Source organism: Nyctibius grandis, chromosome 4 (genome assembly GCF_013368605.1).
Source record: "Nyctibius grandis isolate bNycGra1 chromosome 4, bNycGra1.pri, whole genome shotgun sequence".
In the NCBI taxonomy this organism is placed as follows: Eukaryota; Metazoa; Chordata; class Aves; order Nyctibiiformes; family Nyctibiidae; genus Nyctibius; species Nyctibius grandis.
Window position 1 is genome coordinate 9,094,198 of NC_090661.1, and position 14,068 is coordinate 9,108,265.

Here is a 14,068-nt window from a genome sequence, read left to right on the forward strand (position 1 = left end):
CTTCTCTGGCTAAACCAGATACCTTTCCTTCAGAGGGCCAAAGTCTCCCCATTGGACTTTGAACTCTATTTTTTGTCAAAATGCCTATGTCTTGATACTGGATAGCCTACCCATAATTTGTTATTTGGTATTGCTCCGATCTTATCTTTAATCCTCATTGCTCTGAAGCATTGTCAATAAAAGCATAATTAAAAAAAAAAAAACACAACAAAAAACCCAAACCAAAACAAAACCATAATGTGTTGAGGAAGTTAGAGAGATATCATCCCTCTGTATTTAAGCATATTTAGCATAATTATTACTTTCAATCTATAGTAATACAAAGAATTTAGAAGAGAAATTGTTGTACACATCACTTCTTGGATGCCAAGGGTTTCATGCACACAATTACTTGTCGTTCACATGTATTAGTGATGAAATTCAGAATTGCTACAGGCAAGATGCTTAATTTTGTGACTTAGTGGGCTGGTCCTGCGTTCCTCTGAATTACTCTACTTTTTCAGAACTGAGACCTTCGTTATTGCTTTAGAAAGTTACAGAGCTTGGGGTTTTTGTGAAGAATTTTCTTTTCATCTCTTCAAGGCTGAAAGGAGGAGGTTGAAATATGCATTGCTCACAGGCAGCTTCACTGCACTAGCTGTTGCTCTGAGCATGCATTCTGAATCTTAAAAATACTTTGTTTCTGGAGGAAGTGAAAATACTGAGATCTTTTTCCTGTGGGTCCAAAGCAGCTGTTGAGTCACAAATGTCACAGAGACAGTGTTTACTGTTTTATGTTAATTAGACTTCATCTTGGCTCTGAACTAATTTGTTCATGTTTTATTCCACATCCTAAAATCACTCAAGCATTGTAAATTATCAAATAAAATGCAATTACCGTTGATGCCACAAAAAGTTAACTTCCTGTTGGCCAGCACTCGAAGCAGGTATTTAATTTCTGACGTTCTTTTGGGTTTTAATTTGACTAAGATCTATTGATCTATTGGTGTTTCAGAAAAGATTTCTTCTTCTCCCTTACAGGCGTACAGATTTTCTCAGCTTCCTGAGATGGTAATGGGTTCTCCTCCTCCTCCTGTCCCTCCCAGAACAGGTCCTGTGGCTGTTGCGTCTCTCAGGAGGTATTTATCTGTTGTTTTATTTTAGGTATGATCTCTAAAAACTGCCGTTGTAATAAGAACTGGGGCAAACCTTGAAGTGGCACTCACAAACCACTTACAAGGCACTTATAAAGACACGTTCATGAAATTAGAAACATGTTGGTTTTGTTTCATTTTAACATGAAGAGGAAAGGAATAACAATGAATTTTCTCTTCTCCTAGCTAATCAGTTTCAATAAAATCAGGAAATCCAGGCTATGATTTCGTTTAAAATATTCTTTGCCTCAACTTGCATAATGGTATATTGTATTGCAGATGTGTGGTAGATAATTCACGCTGCAATTCTCCCCTCCCTTCTCTATTGTAAGGACTTGCAACATGATATGGATGAATTGTAAGATATTTCTTAGAACCTTGGGTCCAGGGATTTCTGCCTAGCTTTCAGATATCTCATACCTGCATTTCTGTAGCCAAATACATGCAAAAGCCTGACTGCTTTAGCTCAGTGCATACGTTTTGTCTCTTCCTCACAGTAAGGCACTCTAAAAACTGCACTTCAAGGAATTTTTACACTTCTGTGGTGGATGAACTCGTTTAGCCTTCACTGTTGTGCTGTTAAGTACTGCCGGGTGCCAACTGCAATTGGAGGCACCGCAGGCCTGTTGAGAGTTGATGCGGAGTGCCGAGGCCAAAGGAAACTTTTCTGAATGGCTGCTAATGATATTGTAACTGTGTCCAAATATTCAGGATATGGACACTGTCTGTTGACATAATTCTTGTTCATCTATTACATTTTAGCTCTAAAGCAACTGGAACACGCAGTTTCAAAAGATGTTAGTGCTTCCCGAGTGCAGTTAATGTTACTTACCATAGTAGTCTCCTACTATATGATACCAGGTCATATATACTGTAGTAATATGGTATTGTCTATAGTCTTGTGTTGATGAACAACGGTAAAGCCCTGGTTTTTGTGTTGCATGTCACGGGCATGTGTGTGAAGCAGCAAGCAAAGGCTCTATGCAGTGGTAATAACATGCTTTGGCAAAGCAGTGACCAGGCTAAAGAAGTTGTTCTCAGACTTCTCCAGACTTATGGTTCTCTGGTTGTTCTCCAAACTTCTGTCATGCCAGAGCAAAATCAGATAGCTCATTCCTAGCTGGCTTGTCATAATGTAGCTGATGTGGCTATGAACCTCGTCTGTCAGTCAGAATGACAAAAGTTTCTATTTTTTTCTTTCTTAATGCACAGGTCTACATCAGATATTGGCAGTAAAGTGAGAATACCTGAGTCCAGTGGGGCAGATCAGGCCCAGCATCATGATCAGGCATCTTTTGCACCTGGTTCAAGAGCTCCGATGTCTGTTGGTCCACTTGATCAAGCAGCTTTTCACTCAGGTGAAAAAATAGTGCAGACCCAACTTGCAGCTTTGAGAGCCGTATAATTTATTTTGCATATAAATGAATGTACGGGATATAGCAAATACAGGTGATTATTTGAAGAAAGACTGTATTAGGTGTGGTTTTTTTCTGGTGCAACTGAAGGAGACCTACAAAAGATTGCCCCTTTGTAAATGCAGCCTGAGCTGCATCGTAAAATACTACTCATCCTGCAGAAGCACCAGGAAATGGTCATTTCTGAAGATAAGATCCAGCAGTAATACACCAGATGGTCTCCTGTTTTGGAGAAGGTAGTTTCTGCTCAATTGCAGAACTTGTTTTGCATCTAAGTGTCACCATTTTAAAGGCCTAGTGAGTTCCTGGACCTTTTGATATGAATTTTGTTTATGACTGAATTGATTTAATCATGAGATTAAGCTGATATATTGTTTTGATGGTATCTGGATAACACTTAGCTGGGAAAATACTGAACGTAGCTTCTCATTGGCAAAATCTGTTCTCTTGAAGAGCTATAGAAAAGAGCTTACAAGATTCAAAAACATTTTGCATTGTCAGTTCAAAGTTTTGAAATTGGTAGGTTTATTAGACATTGCTCTGTTAATCTGCGAGAAAAATTTCTTTCTTAGCTTAGTCAGAAGTGATAGTTATCTGCATTTTATTCGACATCTACTGGGAAGAATAATGTGGATATGCAAATATGTTGTCAATTAATTAAATACAGTAGGTTTGAAGGATCCATTCTATTCTCACTTCTTGTCATACCTTCTGCAAATCGTGCATGTGAATCTGAAAAGAGCAGATGCTCGCCCTTTCACTTTAAAGTGTTTCAAGCTATAAAATACGCCATGCTACCAAGAGCTCTTTCTTCATGTCTGCAGTAACATGTTCTCTGTGATATACTTTTTTTATAATTTCCAGTGATGTGGAGATTTTATTGCTGTATGTTGAAAACAGGTATGTTGTGCTACTGCTGAAGGGTGGCTGCATTTCAGAAGAGATAAAGTGTGACCTCTGTGTGCCTTGTGGAGTTTGTCAGAATTATTCTGGGGGTAGTAGGAGGGAGCTTTCATATATGATAGATGATACAAATGGCTATAATACAGGGAAAGACAAGGAGAGTTGTGAGAAACATGCAACTGTAATGCAAACAAGGATTTATAACGTTCTGATAGGAAAATAATTTTTTATTGCCTCAATAGATGAAGGAACATTGCTGCAAGTGCTGATTTGGCATGAAACAGCCTAAAGTCGGCTCATGCAGCCCATCAACATCACCTTAAGATAATGATGTAAGAATGGGATAAAGTATTACATCAGCTGACTGTTCATTTTGAATAGTAGCTCATTTTGCTGTGGTTAAATTAAAAGAGCACTTTCATGTGGAAGCCATGTGTCATCTACAGGAGCAGCACTTTCTTGTCTGTACATGTCCAAAGAATACTTATTTCCAGCCTTGCTAATCCCTTTAACAACCCTTGTGCTGTCTGTGACCTGGGAAGAAAAAAGATCGCCCACACCTCTTCTCTTAGCCCACCTCCTTCCAAATGAAGGGGCTGGAGGAATTGGGATAGAGGTCCTGTGAGATACCCTGTGGACACCTGTCGTGTAGTCATACATTGTAGATCCCACTGGTCCACAGCAATTCCACTGTGACTACTTCTCTGAAGGCTGGGTGACTCCAGCATCCTCCCTGACATAGTGCCTTCTCACCTACAACCCAATGTCAAAATGAAAGCTAGGACTTAGTCCCTAACAGTAGAAATCACTGTGTAAATGTAAAGCATAACATTAAAGTTTTTAGTCCATATTCTGAATGACATATCCCTCATTTTGCTTCCAATTTTTTTTGAGATAGTGTTGAAATAGATGATAAGTTTCTGCTCTGGAGAGAATTATGTTACAAAACATATTTTTCTCCTCTTTGCACACCCTGATTGCATCCATAGCCCTTCTGGCCTGGGACTGCATGGGAGGTCATTGAGAACCTATAAATCACTGGGTTTGTGGAGACTGCTTTGGGGATGGGTGTCACTGTTAGAGTCTTTCTATCTCTACGTATGTACCCGTGCAGGGTTCCCAGTACCTATCAGAGTAGGCAACAAAACCCTCTTGCAGAGTGTTCAGGAGTGAGGATGTGCCAGGGCTGTAAGTTCCATTCTGGGGAGCAGATACTTGAAGCAGCCAGTAAATGATGCTAATCTCTATCCATTATTCTCTTTATGAAGTTCAGGGGAATGCCCATGTCTTGCCATTTTGTCGGCATCTCTTACCCAGTAGTATCATACCTACTGAGGGCAATTAGTGGCAATATTCGACTGATGTGCAGTTGGAGGGGAGAGGAATTGTATTTTCTCTGCATTGACTCTACTACAGAGCCAGTGCCCATCTATGTAACATTACTGTACTTCCTCACTCAAAATGCTTGAGTGGTACTTTATTGTGTTCTTACGGGGTTTACTGGCTCTTCTGCTTTCACATAAATTATGTTATTTTTCCTATATTCTGTGAATCTGCAAATACATGTCCATGTAGTATAACTGAGTACTCAAATCACACCATCTACATGCTTTGTTTACTATATGATAAAGATGATACAGAGCTTTCCCATTCAGGATTTAGGAATGAGGATTTTATGATGTTAGTGTAGCAGTGGTACACTGCTGGTATCTGTCTTTGCATATAAATAGACACCAGAGGAAGGAAGTCTTACTGGACAAGCAAGTTGTTTGTGTTTTATTCTAAACTTGGCAAATACATGGAGTTATGATGACATCTCTCAAGGGAAATAGTGGGAGCATGTGAGAAGACGCTGGTCTTCCAAACAGTCTAGTTATATCCTGTGGATAACCTGCATAATTGCAATAAGAACAACGTTGTTCTATGCATGTCTGTGAGCCCCAGGAATAAACCCTACCCGAAAGAGCAGATGTAACCATATCCAGAGATTTGGTGGAACCTCATACTAGGAAGTTGGTTTCTCCCACCCAACTTGGAGTGTGATAGCGGGATTTTAGTAGAAGGCTTCCTGGACATCCCTATGCATACATCTTGCTCAAGATGTGATAAAACAGATTTGGTGTCAACAAGTTTCCTTGGAAATACTTACATAAGTCGTAGCTGCATAATTTATTGCAGACATAGACTGTTCCTGGGAGAGGAATTGAGCAGGTAGAGCCTTGGTATTTTTTATTGGAAGCATTGAAGTTTTATGATAGGGTTGTTGAGATTACCACCTTTTAAATACATCACTCATTTTTGTAGGTTTTATGCCTAGAGATACTAAGATAGTTACTGTGTAAACTCAATGCTTTATAACCTGCTGTTGAAAAGAAAGGTGTGTTGCTCTGAAACCCAAGGTAACAACAGCTAAAAATTGAATACAAGGAAGCAAATGTAAGAGGAAAAAAGAAAAGCATTTTTTTTCTAATGATTCAAAGTTTTGATGAAGATCAGTTGTTACAAGGATCAAGTCCTAAGGACTAAGCCCTCATATCTTTATCTGAAGGCTGTGCATGATTATACAGACAACTGCCAATCTTGCCTTCTCCAGCATTTCCCAGCATTATAGAGATGTTCTAGTCAGATGGTGGGAGAGGCCAGTTACTTGAGAGGCACTGTCTTTTAATTTATAACTGAAAATGTCAGCTATTAATTATATCTACTCTCTTTCTTAATAGGAAGTACCGTACCAGCAGTGTTTGCCATACCAGCAGCAAACCGACCTGGTTTCACAGGCTATTTTATCCCAACACCGCCCACCGCATACAGGAACCAAGCCTGGATGCCCTATGCTGGAGAGAATGAATTACCAGGGCAGTGGGCAGACTCAGTAAGCATCCTTGCTTTTCTAAATACATATATTTTTCTGTGATTTGCACAGGAGGTGTTTTAAGCAATGCTAAGTGATCAGCAAAGAATCTGAGCGGGATAATTCTTCCTTGAATGGGAATAATCTCTAGTAGTGAAAAGCTATGTGAGAGGGCATAGATACTTCAGCTGTCCATCCCATGAACTGTAAGCAAGGTCTTTAGAGAGTGAAATCATTCATTAGGTTAGTGGCTGGCATCCATTCAAAACTGGTGAATTAGGGACTGTTTTTCCTTCCCAAGACAGATTAAATATTTGGATAGGCATGTGGCAGGAGTAGGTGATGCTGCCTCCCAAGGTGGCTTTGTGCTGTTTGGAAGGTGGGGAGCATCCTTCTCTCCTGGAGGCTTCTCTCAAGACAGCCCGGCTCCCGAATCGTAGCTCCTGGCAGTGTTTTGAGTCCTCCTTCTGGCTGCAGTGACAGATCATAAATTAAATAATAAATTGCACAATCCTAGTCTGGGACAGATGTAATTTGCAGCCCAAAGTATACCTACATTTCAAATAAATAAAGTTGAGACATGCTAAAATGAATTGCAGGAGTTTATAATGTTTGAAACAATTTCTAAAATTTAGGGTGCTTTTTCCACTAGGAGAAAAAAAAAAAAAATCAGTTCTGCTGCTTGAGCTTACATCTGGTATTTATGCAGAACCAATTCAGCTAAACAAACTGGGAGATGGATTCTATTTCCTTGTGCATATCATCAACAGAATATTTTAGTGAATTGCAGTTAGTCTAATAGTTGGCTTTGAGCAGCGAAGCAAGAGACAACACGGTCATACAAATGTTCCTGGTAGCAGCTCTTTGTTGCCAAATCTTTATTACTGCTCCCGATGCCTGTGAGGAAAATGATTCAGTTTGACTGTCAGATGCAAGTCTGCATTTGTAGGCTGAACGGTCAAGAAAAAAGAAGTATGTTCATCTGTAAGCTGAGCACATCAGCTGATGTGCCCCTGACACCTGGAAGCTTGTGATGCTGTCGTACAGGCTGCCTTCCCAGAGCTGCCCTTTAAAGCATGGAAAACCTTTATATTTTCCTTTTTTTTCCTTGTTTGTTTTGGTTTGGTGGGGTTTTTTTTTTGTTTTTAACCCTACTGACATTTTAAATCCAGGAGGCCCATTGAATCTGAGCAATCATTTTAAACTTTTTCTTTAACAAGAAAAAAACCCCACAAAACAAATGAGGAAAAGTATTTTACTTGTCTTCCATTCTTTTCCTCTTATGTATCCCCACTCCTTGGCTGCAGTCCCATGAAGAAAGAATCAGATATCGCTTGTCAAAAGGGGAGACTGAAAACAAACTGGACAAAAATGGAAAGCAAGTCTCCAGCCCCCAGTTCCTTCTTGTGGAAGAAGAGTGTAACCCTGTTGTGGGTTTCCCTGTCTTCAGGGAAAGAGGTGGGAAGAGCAGTTAGTGCCAGTGGACTGTATGCAGGGGAATGGAGAGGGATGCGAGAAGCTGTCTGAAAAATAACTGAGGCAACATAGAATTCAAAGGAAACAAATATTCCTTTTAACTTCGCTTGCCCATTACAGAGCTTTAACAACTTCTTGTTACTCAGACTTTCAGCCCTCTTGTGACCTTGCAGAAGAGGAAAAAATGTAAAAACAATAAAACTGCAAAAAATAAAGATCTAAAGTAATAGTCACAGTTTGAGTTTCTGGATGCTTCCTGGTTTCTGAGCCTCTAGATTATAGCTCGATCATTCTTCCAAGGTTTTCCTGACAATTAGTAAGAACAGAGGCTTAATAGCTATAAGCTGAAAAATTGAAATTCTTTGCTTTTCATGTGTTTCCCCTAGCTGGACTGTAAACAAGGGGACATAGGAAACAGGAGATTTGACAACAAAGACTTATCTTATAAGCTTGATTTACTGTTATGTATTATTTTCTCAGTTAAATGGTAAGCATTGAAGCACTAAGTTTTGTGGGAGAAAGGAACTGTATTCGACAAAGCATTTATTTTCCAAATTGCTAGAGGCTGCTTAGTGAAAGTAGTAACTTGGTGACCTCTAGTGGTGTGTTCACATGTTGTGCTACTAAAATGTTACTTTTGAATAATCTATTGTAAACTAAACAGAGGCAACTGCATTTAATGATCACTTTCGCATCATGCCTGCTTCCTATGTTTGTCTCATCACACCATACTGAACGTGTTTGACATTCTCTTCATCACTTGATGGATATCCAAGATTATATAGAGCATGCGTAAATCCTGGTGGTCAGGTTTTCATAGGCTCTTAGATGCCTGAAGTGGCAAGATTTTCAAAAGCACCCAAGGGGTTCTTAAACTCTCCCAGGGCCAGAGCCAAAATGCAAGGTAAGCAAAATTCCAAAGCTGTCATTCTGAAGTCCATGCTGAGGTCCCCTGTTCCCCAGAAGGTATATAGGACTGGGAGATGTGTCACAGTTTGACATTTCAATCTGCTTGCAGACACCTAAAATTCTGAAATTCTGCTTCTGGCATATGCACCAAAGCCTTAGGTCCTGTGGGTGAAGCACCTTACACCTCAGCCTGACTGAAATCCAAGAATTAGCCGAGACATCTGCCTGGCCACTTGTATAACATGCTTATATAAAACCTTAATGCATTTGTAAGATAAAAACACATGTGGTTTTCCCATTTAAAGCAAAAAGAACTACAAAGTTAACTTTTTAGTAATTAAACATTGTGGAAACTTATCAGTTAACAAAGTATAGTATTCTGAGTATAGTGTAGATAAATGTAGTTTTCTGAGTCATGCAGTTCATAAAAAAACATCCCTGAACTTCCCTTACTTGTCATTGGCATGGACTAGAATGATCAGCTGGTAAGCTTTTTCTCAAGAAGAAGTTATCTTGTCCTAGTGGTAAGTTATGGGTTGCCTTCTGTAACATCATAAAGCCTTCTTCAAAATGAAGGGCTGTAGATTCCTGTTTTATAGACTTCTGCCAAACATAAATAAATACTATTTTTACTTGATGCATTAAAAACTTCTGAGGACTATAAAGACTGGTATCATGGTTCATGGATTTGTGAAGGAAATTTAATCTCTCACATTGACTAAAGGGCCTATGTTATTATTTTAGTTTTAGCCAGTGTAACGTGGGGCTGAAATCAGTGAAGTTACAACAGAGTAAAATTGTGAATCCCCCACGTAATTCTGTTAAATGTGGCCAGAAATCCTGACACTTCTGAGAAGTCAAACTCCTTTTCAGTGCTGAGTTTCCAGATTGGCATACCTGAGCTTATCCATGTTGTCTGGATCTAGTGAGTTTTTGTTAGGAACAGTAAATCTGGAGACTTGGCTGACTTGGATTAGACAGTGGCTGCAAATCAGCAAACTCTACTTTTCTGTTCTAGGCTTTTCAGTGTCCTGAAACATAGCGGTGCTGTCTTTTAAAAACTGAAATGTTTAGGAGGAATAGTAAGCAGAGGACAGACTTTCAGAAAAGCCTTCTCCCTTAGGCTTTTTGCAGTGATGACAAGTTAGGACATGCAGTGTTTCCCCTGCTCAGTGTTTTTGCTGCCACAGTCTGGGGAGTTGAGTACCTGGTACATTGACATATGAGCATAAATGGCACATGCCAAGATAGACATTTGTAAACAGATGCTTAGGAGTATGAGGTTTACGTTCTCTTTGTATGGTCCTCTGTCTTACATCTTATTCTGCCCTGGGGAGGTTTGTGTTACCTGGCAGGTGGCACTATGGATCAACTGTTGTGTATAATGTTGTATAATTACAATGCTCTACAGGTACCACTACCTGGATACATCGAGGCTTACCCAAGGCCCCGCTACCAACATAATTCTCCTTCGCGACTTCCTCGCCAATACAGCCAGCAAGCGAGCATGCATCCCAGCCTGGAACAAGCTCCTTTGCCTTCCACCGCAGCTTCTCAGCAGAGCCTGACAGAAAATGACCAGTCTGACGCTCCTCTCACCAACATTTCTACAGCTGCCCTTGTAAAGGCAATAAGAGAAGAAGTTGCTAAACTGGCCAAGAAGCAAACAGATATGTTCGAGTTCCAGGTCTAATATCTTTTGTGCACAGTGCTTGTATCACGCAGCCTGGGGTAGCCAAGAAAATGACTCCTTTAATTTTGAGTTACAAACTTGCTGTGAATTGTGCCAAGGTGATGGCATTTTTCTCTGTCTGAAAAGTCAACACTATGAAATGACTTAAAGCAGAGCAAAGGACTCTGAAGAGATGTAATTCTGCTTGTCAGCTAAGGAAATGCTGCCAGGTAACTGTTTAATATAGATAAGATTGATTATATGCAATTGTTTGTCACTTAGCTCTTGTACCATGACCCATCATCACTAGAGATGCTGCTGAACATGTCTGCACCACACGATGTTTCATTTGCAGGCCTAAAGGTAGAGCTGCTGAAAATAACTTCTGCATGTCAAAACTTTGATTAAAGAAGAAAATACAGTAGAACATGGTTAGCTAAAGGCCACGGTAGGTGTGGTGGTGGCCATGTTAATTGTTTGCTGCAGGACATTGTATAAGGGATGCTGATTTCAGTGATGTGGAGTCATTCAGCCTTTTAATTCTAGAGACCGTATTCAAACCAAAAGAATTTGAGATGAGTAAGTAATACAAATAAATGTCCTGTAAATAGCCCTGATTCTCCTCATCCTATTAACAGTACAAAGAAGTGAAAGAAGAGAAGACTGTGAAGAAGGTGAATGATATTTTGATAATCGGTGGCTGCCTTGTCCCTGAACACCACTGATGAGTTATGGAGGATTTTTTCAGCGTGAGAGAATACAATGCACGAAGAGCCAACAAAGGATATTGGTGCTAGAAGCTTCCAGGAGAAATGAAAAAAGGTTATTTGCGTTTGCTCTACATTCAGGCTTTTCACTCTGAATGCATGTGAAGCTGGTAAACCTGAGACCTTTGAGCAAGTCTTTCCAACCTGGAATAATGAATACACCTGCTTGGACAAGAAAACCTCTGTTTAACACAGTGCTTTTTTCTCTTTCTTAAACAATGATGTCTACTAAAGCGATGCCAGAAAGTGCTACCTGAAGCTGCAGTTGATTTTGATTACAGTGGAACAGTGAATGAACATCCAGGAAGTTCTGAATGTAGAGGACCTGATTATTATATTAACATGTAAATAAGTAAACAGTTACATGGATTAACAACAATACTAATTTTCTGTGAAAAAGAGAGCATTTCCAGAAAGTATGCTGACTTTTTATTGTGCAAGATAAAGGTCACTAATTGTTAAACTGCATTGTTGTATGAATCCAATTCCAAAAGAAAATCAAACCAGTTGAATGGGACTATAGTTCATCTTTTGCAGTTGTACAAACTAGTTGGAGATCATGAACAATTGTTTTCAGTTCTTTCGGCAGTTAGCTTCGGGAACTGAAGTTGTTGCAAAATACGTTGTGTTGGGCATGTTTGATGTCAACTGGAGTTAAAGGTGATGTCCTTCATTTCAGTAAGTTAGTTAGCCTCAATTGCTTATGCTATTTTGTCTGATCATTTCATTTCCCTGAGTTTCTTTGGTCTTTACTGAGGTGAGAAAGGGAACTTGGTTTAGCTTTTTGGCCATCAGTAAAATGAGACGAGGAGAGAGGAAACTAGAATAGGGGATAGAAGAAGAAATTGATGAAGCACAAACTTTTAAAGCAGAGCTATTTTTTCCCCAAATAATTATATTATAAACCCTGATTGAGATTGTGATACATAGTTATCCTAGAATATACAGATATCTTCTGCTCCAATACCTTAAATATTGCAGAAGCTTTTGGAATGCTAGCTAATCTTTAAACAAATGTGAAATTTCATTTTTATTATTTAAAAATCATATATAAATAAAATGTATTTTTGTAATTTCTATGTATATATGTGCTGTATATTTATATGTGACTAGTCTGCTATAGCCAGAAAATTTCCATAAACCAAGTGAAAAGAAAAATGAAAAAAACCCCACCTCTAGTAATTTTAATGATCAATATAAACATGCTATGTCTGGAGTACACAAATACACATTTGGGTGACTTGGATACCAAACAACCAAAGAAACTCAACCTTTCATATAAATATAAGTCTGGTAATGACAGACTGCTGCCTGTTACCTGTCAGCTGACTAATACTGATCTTATCCATGTAACACAACACATCCAAATGTCTTTTTGTGTTGAATTAATAGCTGCGTAATAATATCACACTTAAAAATAACAACTTAAAAATAATGAGCCAAACTCAGTGTGCCATAAAAAGACTTAATTCTGGTTGGCTTCAGTGGCAACTTCCCTTGTTGAGAGCAAGGCTGAGTTTCTCTTTTAGGATTCATCTATGTATGCAAGTTTCACTAGAATCCTTTAAACAATATTCTGCTTATTTTGTAGTCATTTAAATCACTGTAGCATAAGGAGAGACATAATTGAAGAGTGGCTTACTTTTATTTAGCCTAAGCTGGTTCATAACTGGTTTAGCCTAACCTGGTAAGTGAAATCTACACTGAATTGTGCCAGCCATGTTTTGTATCACCTTCATTACCTCGGTTTTTGAATGATTCTTCTATTTAGCCCAGTGAAATTTTACAAGTAGATAGGCCCTTCTATACAATGGGAGTGAAATATGCTGTGAAATAAATTCCTGTATCTTAGACTCCAGTTTTGCAGAGTTATCCTAGAGCTGCAAGTATGGAAGCAGCAGCAATCACATGGATGGGAGTGCTGAAGCCTTATAGCTGGACAGGGTGATGTTACAACATACTCCAGAAAGAGTCACAGGAGGTAGGACATACCAGACTTAAAGAGCATCGTTGGGACACTTAGCTCTGCTTTTAAATCTGTACCCATACTAAATCACTGTAATTTAAGAAGTTCTGTTGAAAAACATGTGAGGATAAAGCCAAGCATCTGTCTTGCAATACTGGAAATTAAAAAGTTTGGAAATTATGTAGATGTACAGGGTTTGAATGCCTACATGCAAGCAAAATGAACAAATAGAAAAACCCCAAATAAAAACGTTTAAATAGCCTTCTAGAAAGATAAACCATTACAGTAAAGTTAAACAAAGTACTCTTCATACTACTGAGGAAGACCTGTTAGACTTTCAAAATTAATTTTGTTTGGTATTGTATCAACAATGTGCAGTCTATTGAATATTCCCTCAACCATCACTCTGAAACCATTGTGGTGCACTTTATTCATAAAGACATTTTACATTCTTCATTCATAATGGCTTTTTATCTTGTTTGTAATACGTTTCTGTATTTTTTTTCAAGTACAAAGTAAGATTATATCAAGACAGTAAGGACATTCCTGGGAAAGAAAAATCATGCTGTAATATTTATACTGTCTGAGCACAAAGCAATGAAAGTGAAAATATAGTGTACAAATAATTTGTAATATAATAAACATTTTGTATGGCTACAATTGCAATATAGTTTTTCAATATTGATTTCAAAGAAGAAAGTGTACCTTTTTAAAGTTATAACCTCATTAGAATATATTCATGCCATTTTTACTGATAAAAACTTGATCATTAAAGTTTTTCTACTAAATGCCCCAATTTTCTTTAGACTGATGTTAAATGTTTAGGTGAAGATATTGTTTTCTGTGTACAAAAATGTTGATGTTCTGACCACTATTTGTCTTCAGATTTGTAAATCATCCATAGAAACATCTGCAAGTGAAATGCACGTAAAATTACTTCTCGGTATGTGTGTAATGACCACTCTCAGTAAGTATA

At 38.5% G+C, this 14,068-nt stretch overlaps 1 protein-coding gene across 1 annotated transcript in view; it reads left to right on the plus strand.

The window, feature by feature from the left end:
• KIAA1549L (KIAA1549 like) overlaps positions 1–10,380 on the plus strand; it is a 134,519-nt gene extending 124,139 nt beyond the window's left edge. Inside the window, exons 21-24 of the mRNA XM_068399893.1 lie at positions 1,021–1,118; positions 2,346–2,491; positions 6,172–6,323; positions 10,099–10,380. Of these exons, the coding sequence (XP_068255994.1) occupies positions 1,021–1,118; positions 2,346–2,491; positions 6,172–6,323; positions 10,099–10,380 (678 nt within the window). The remainder of the gene's footprint in view (positions 1–1,020; positions 1,119–2,345; positions 2,492–6,171; positions 6,324–10,098) is intronic.
• The last annotated feature ends 3,688 nt before the right edge of the window (positions 10,381–14,068 follow it).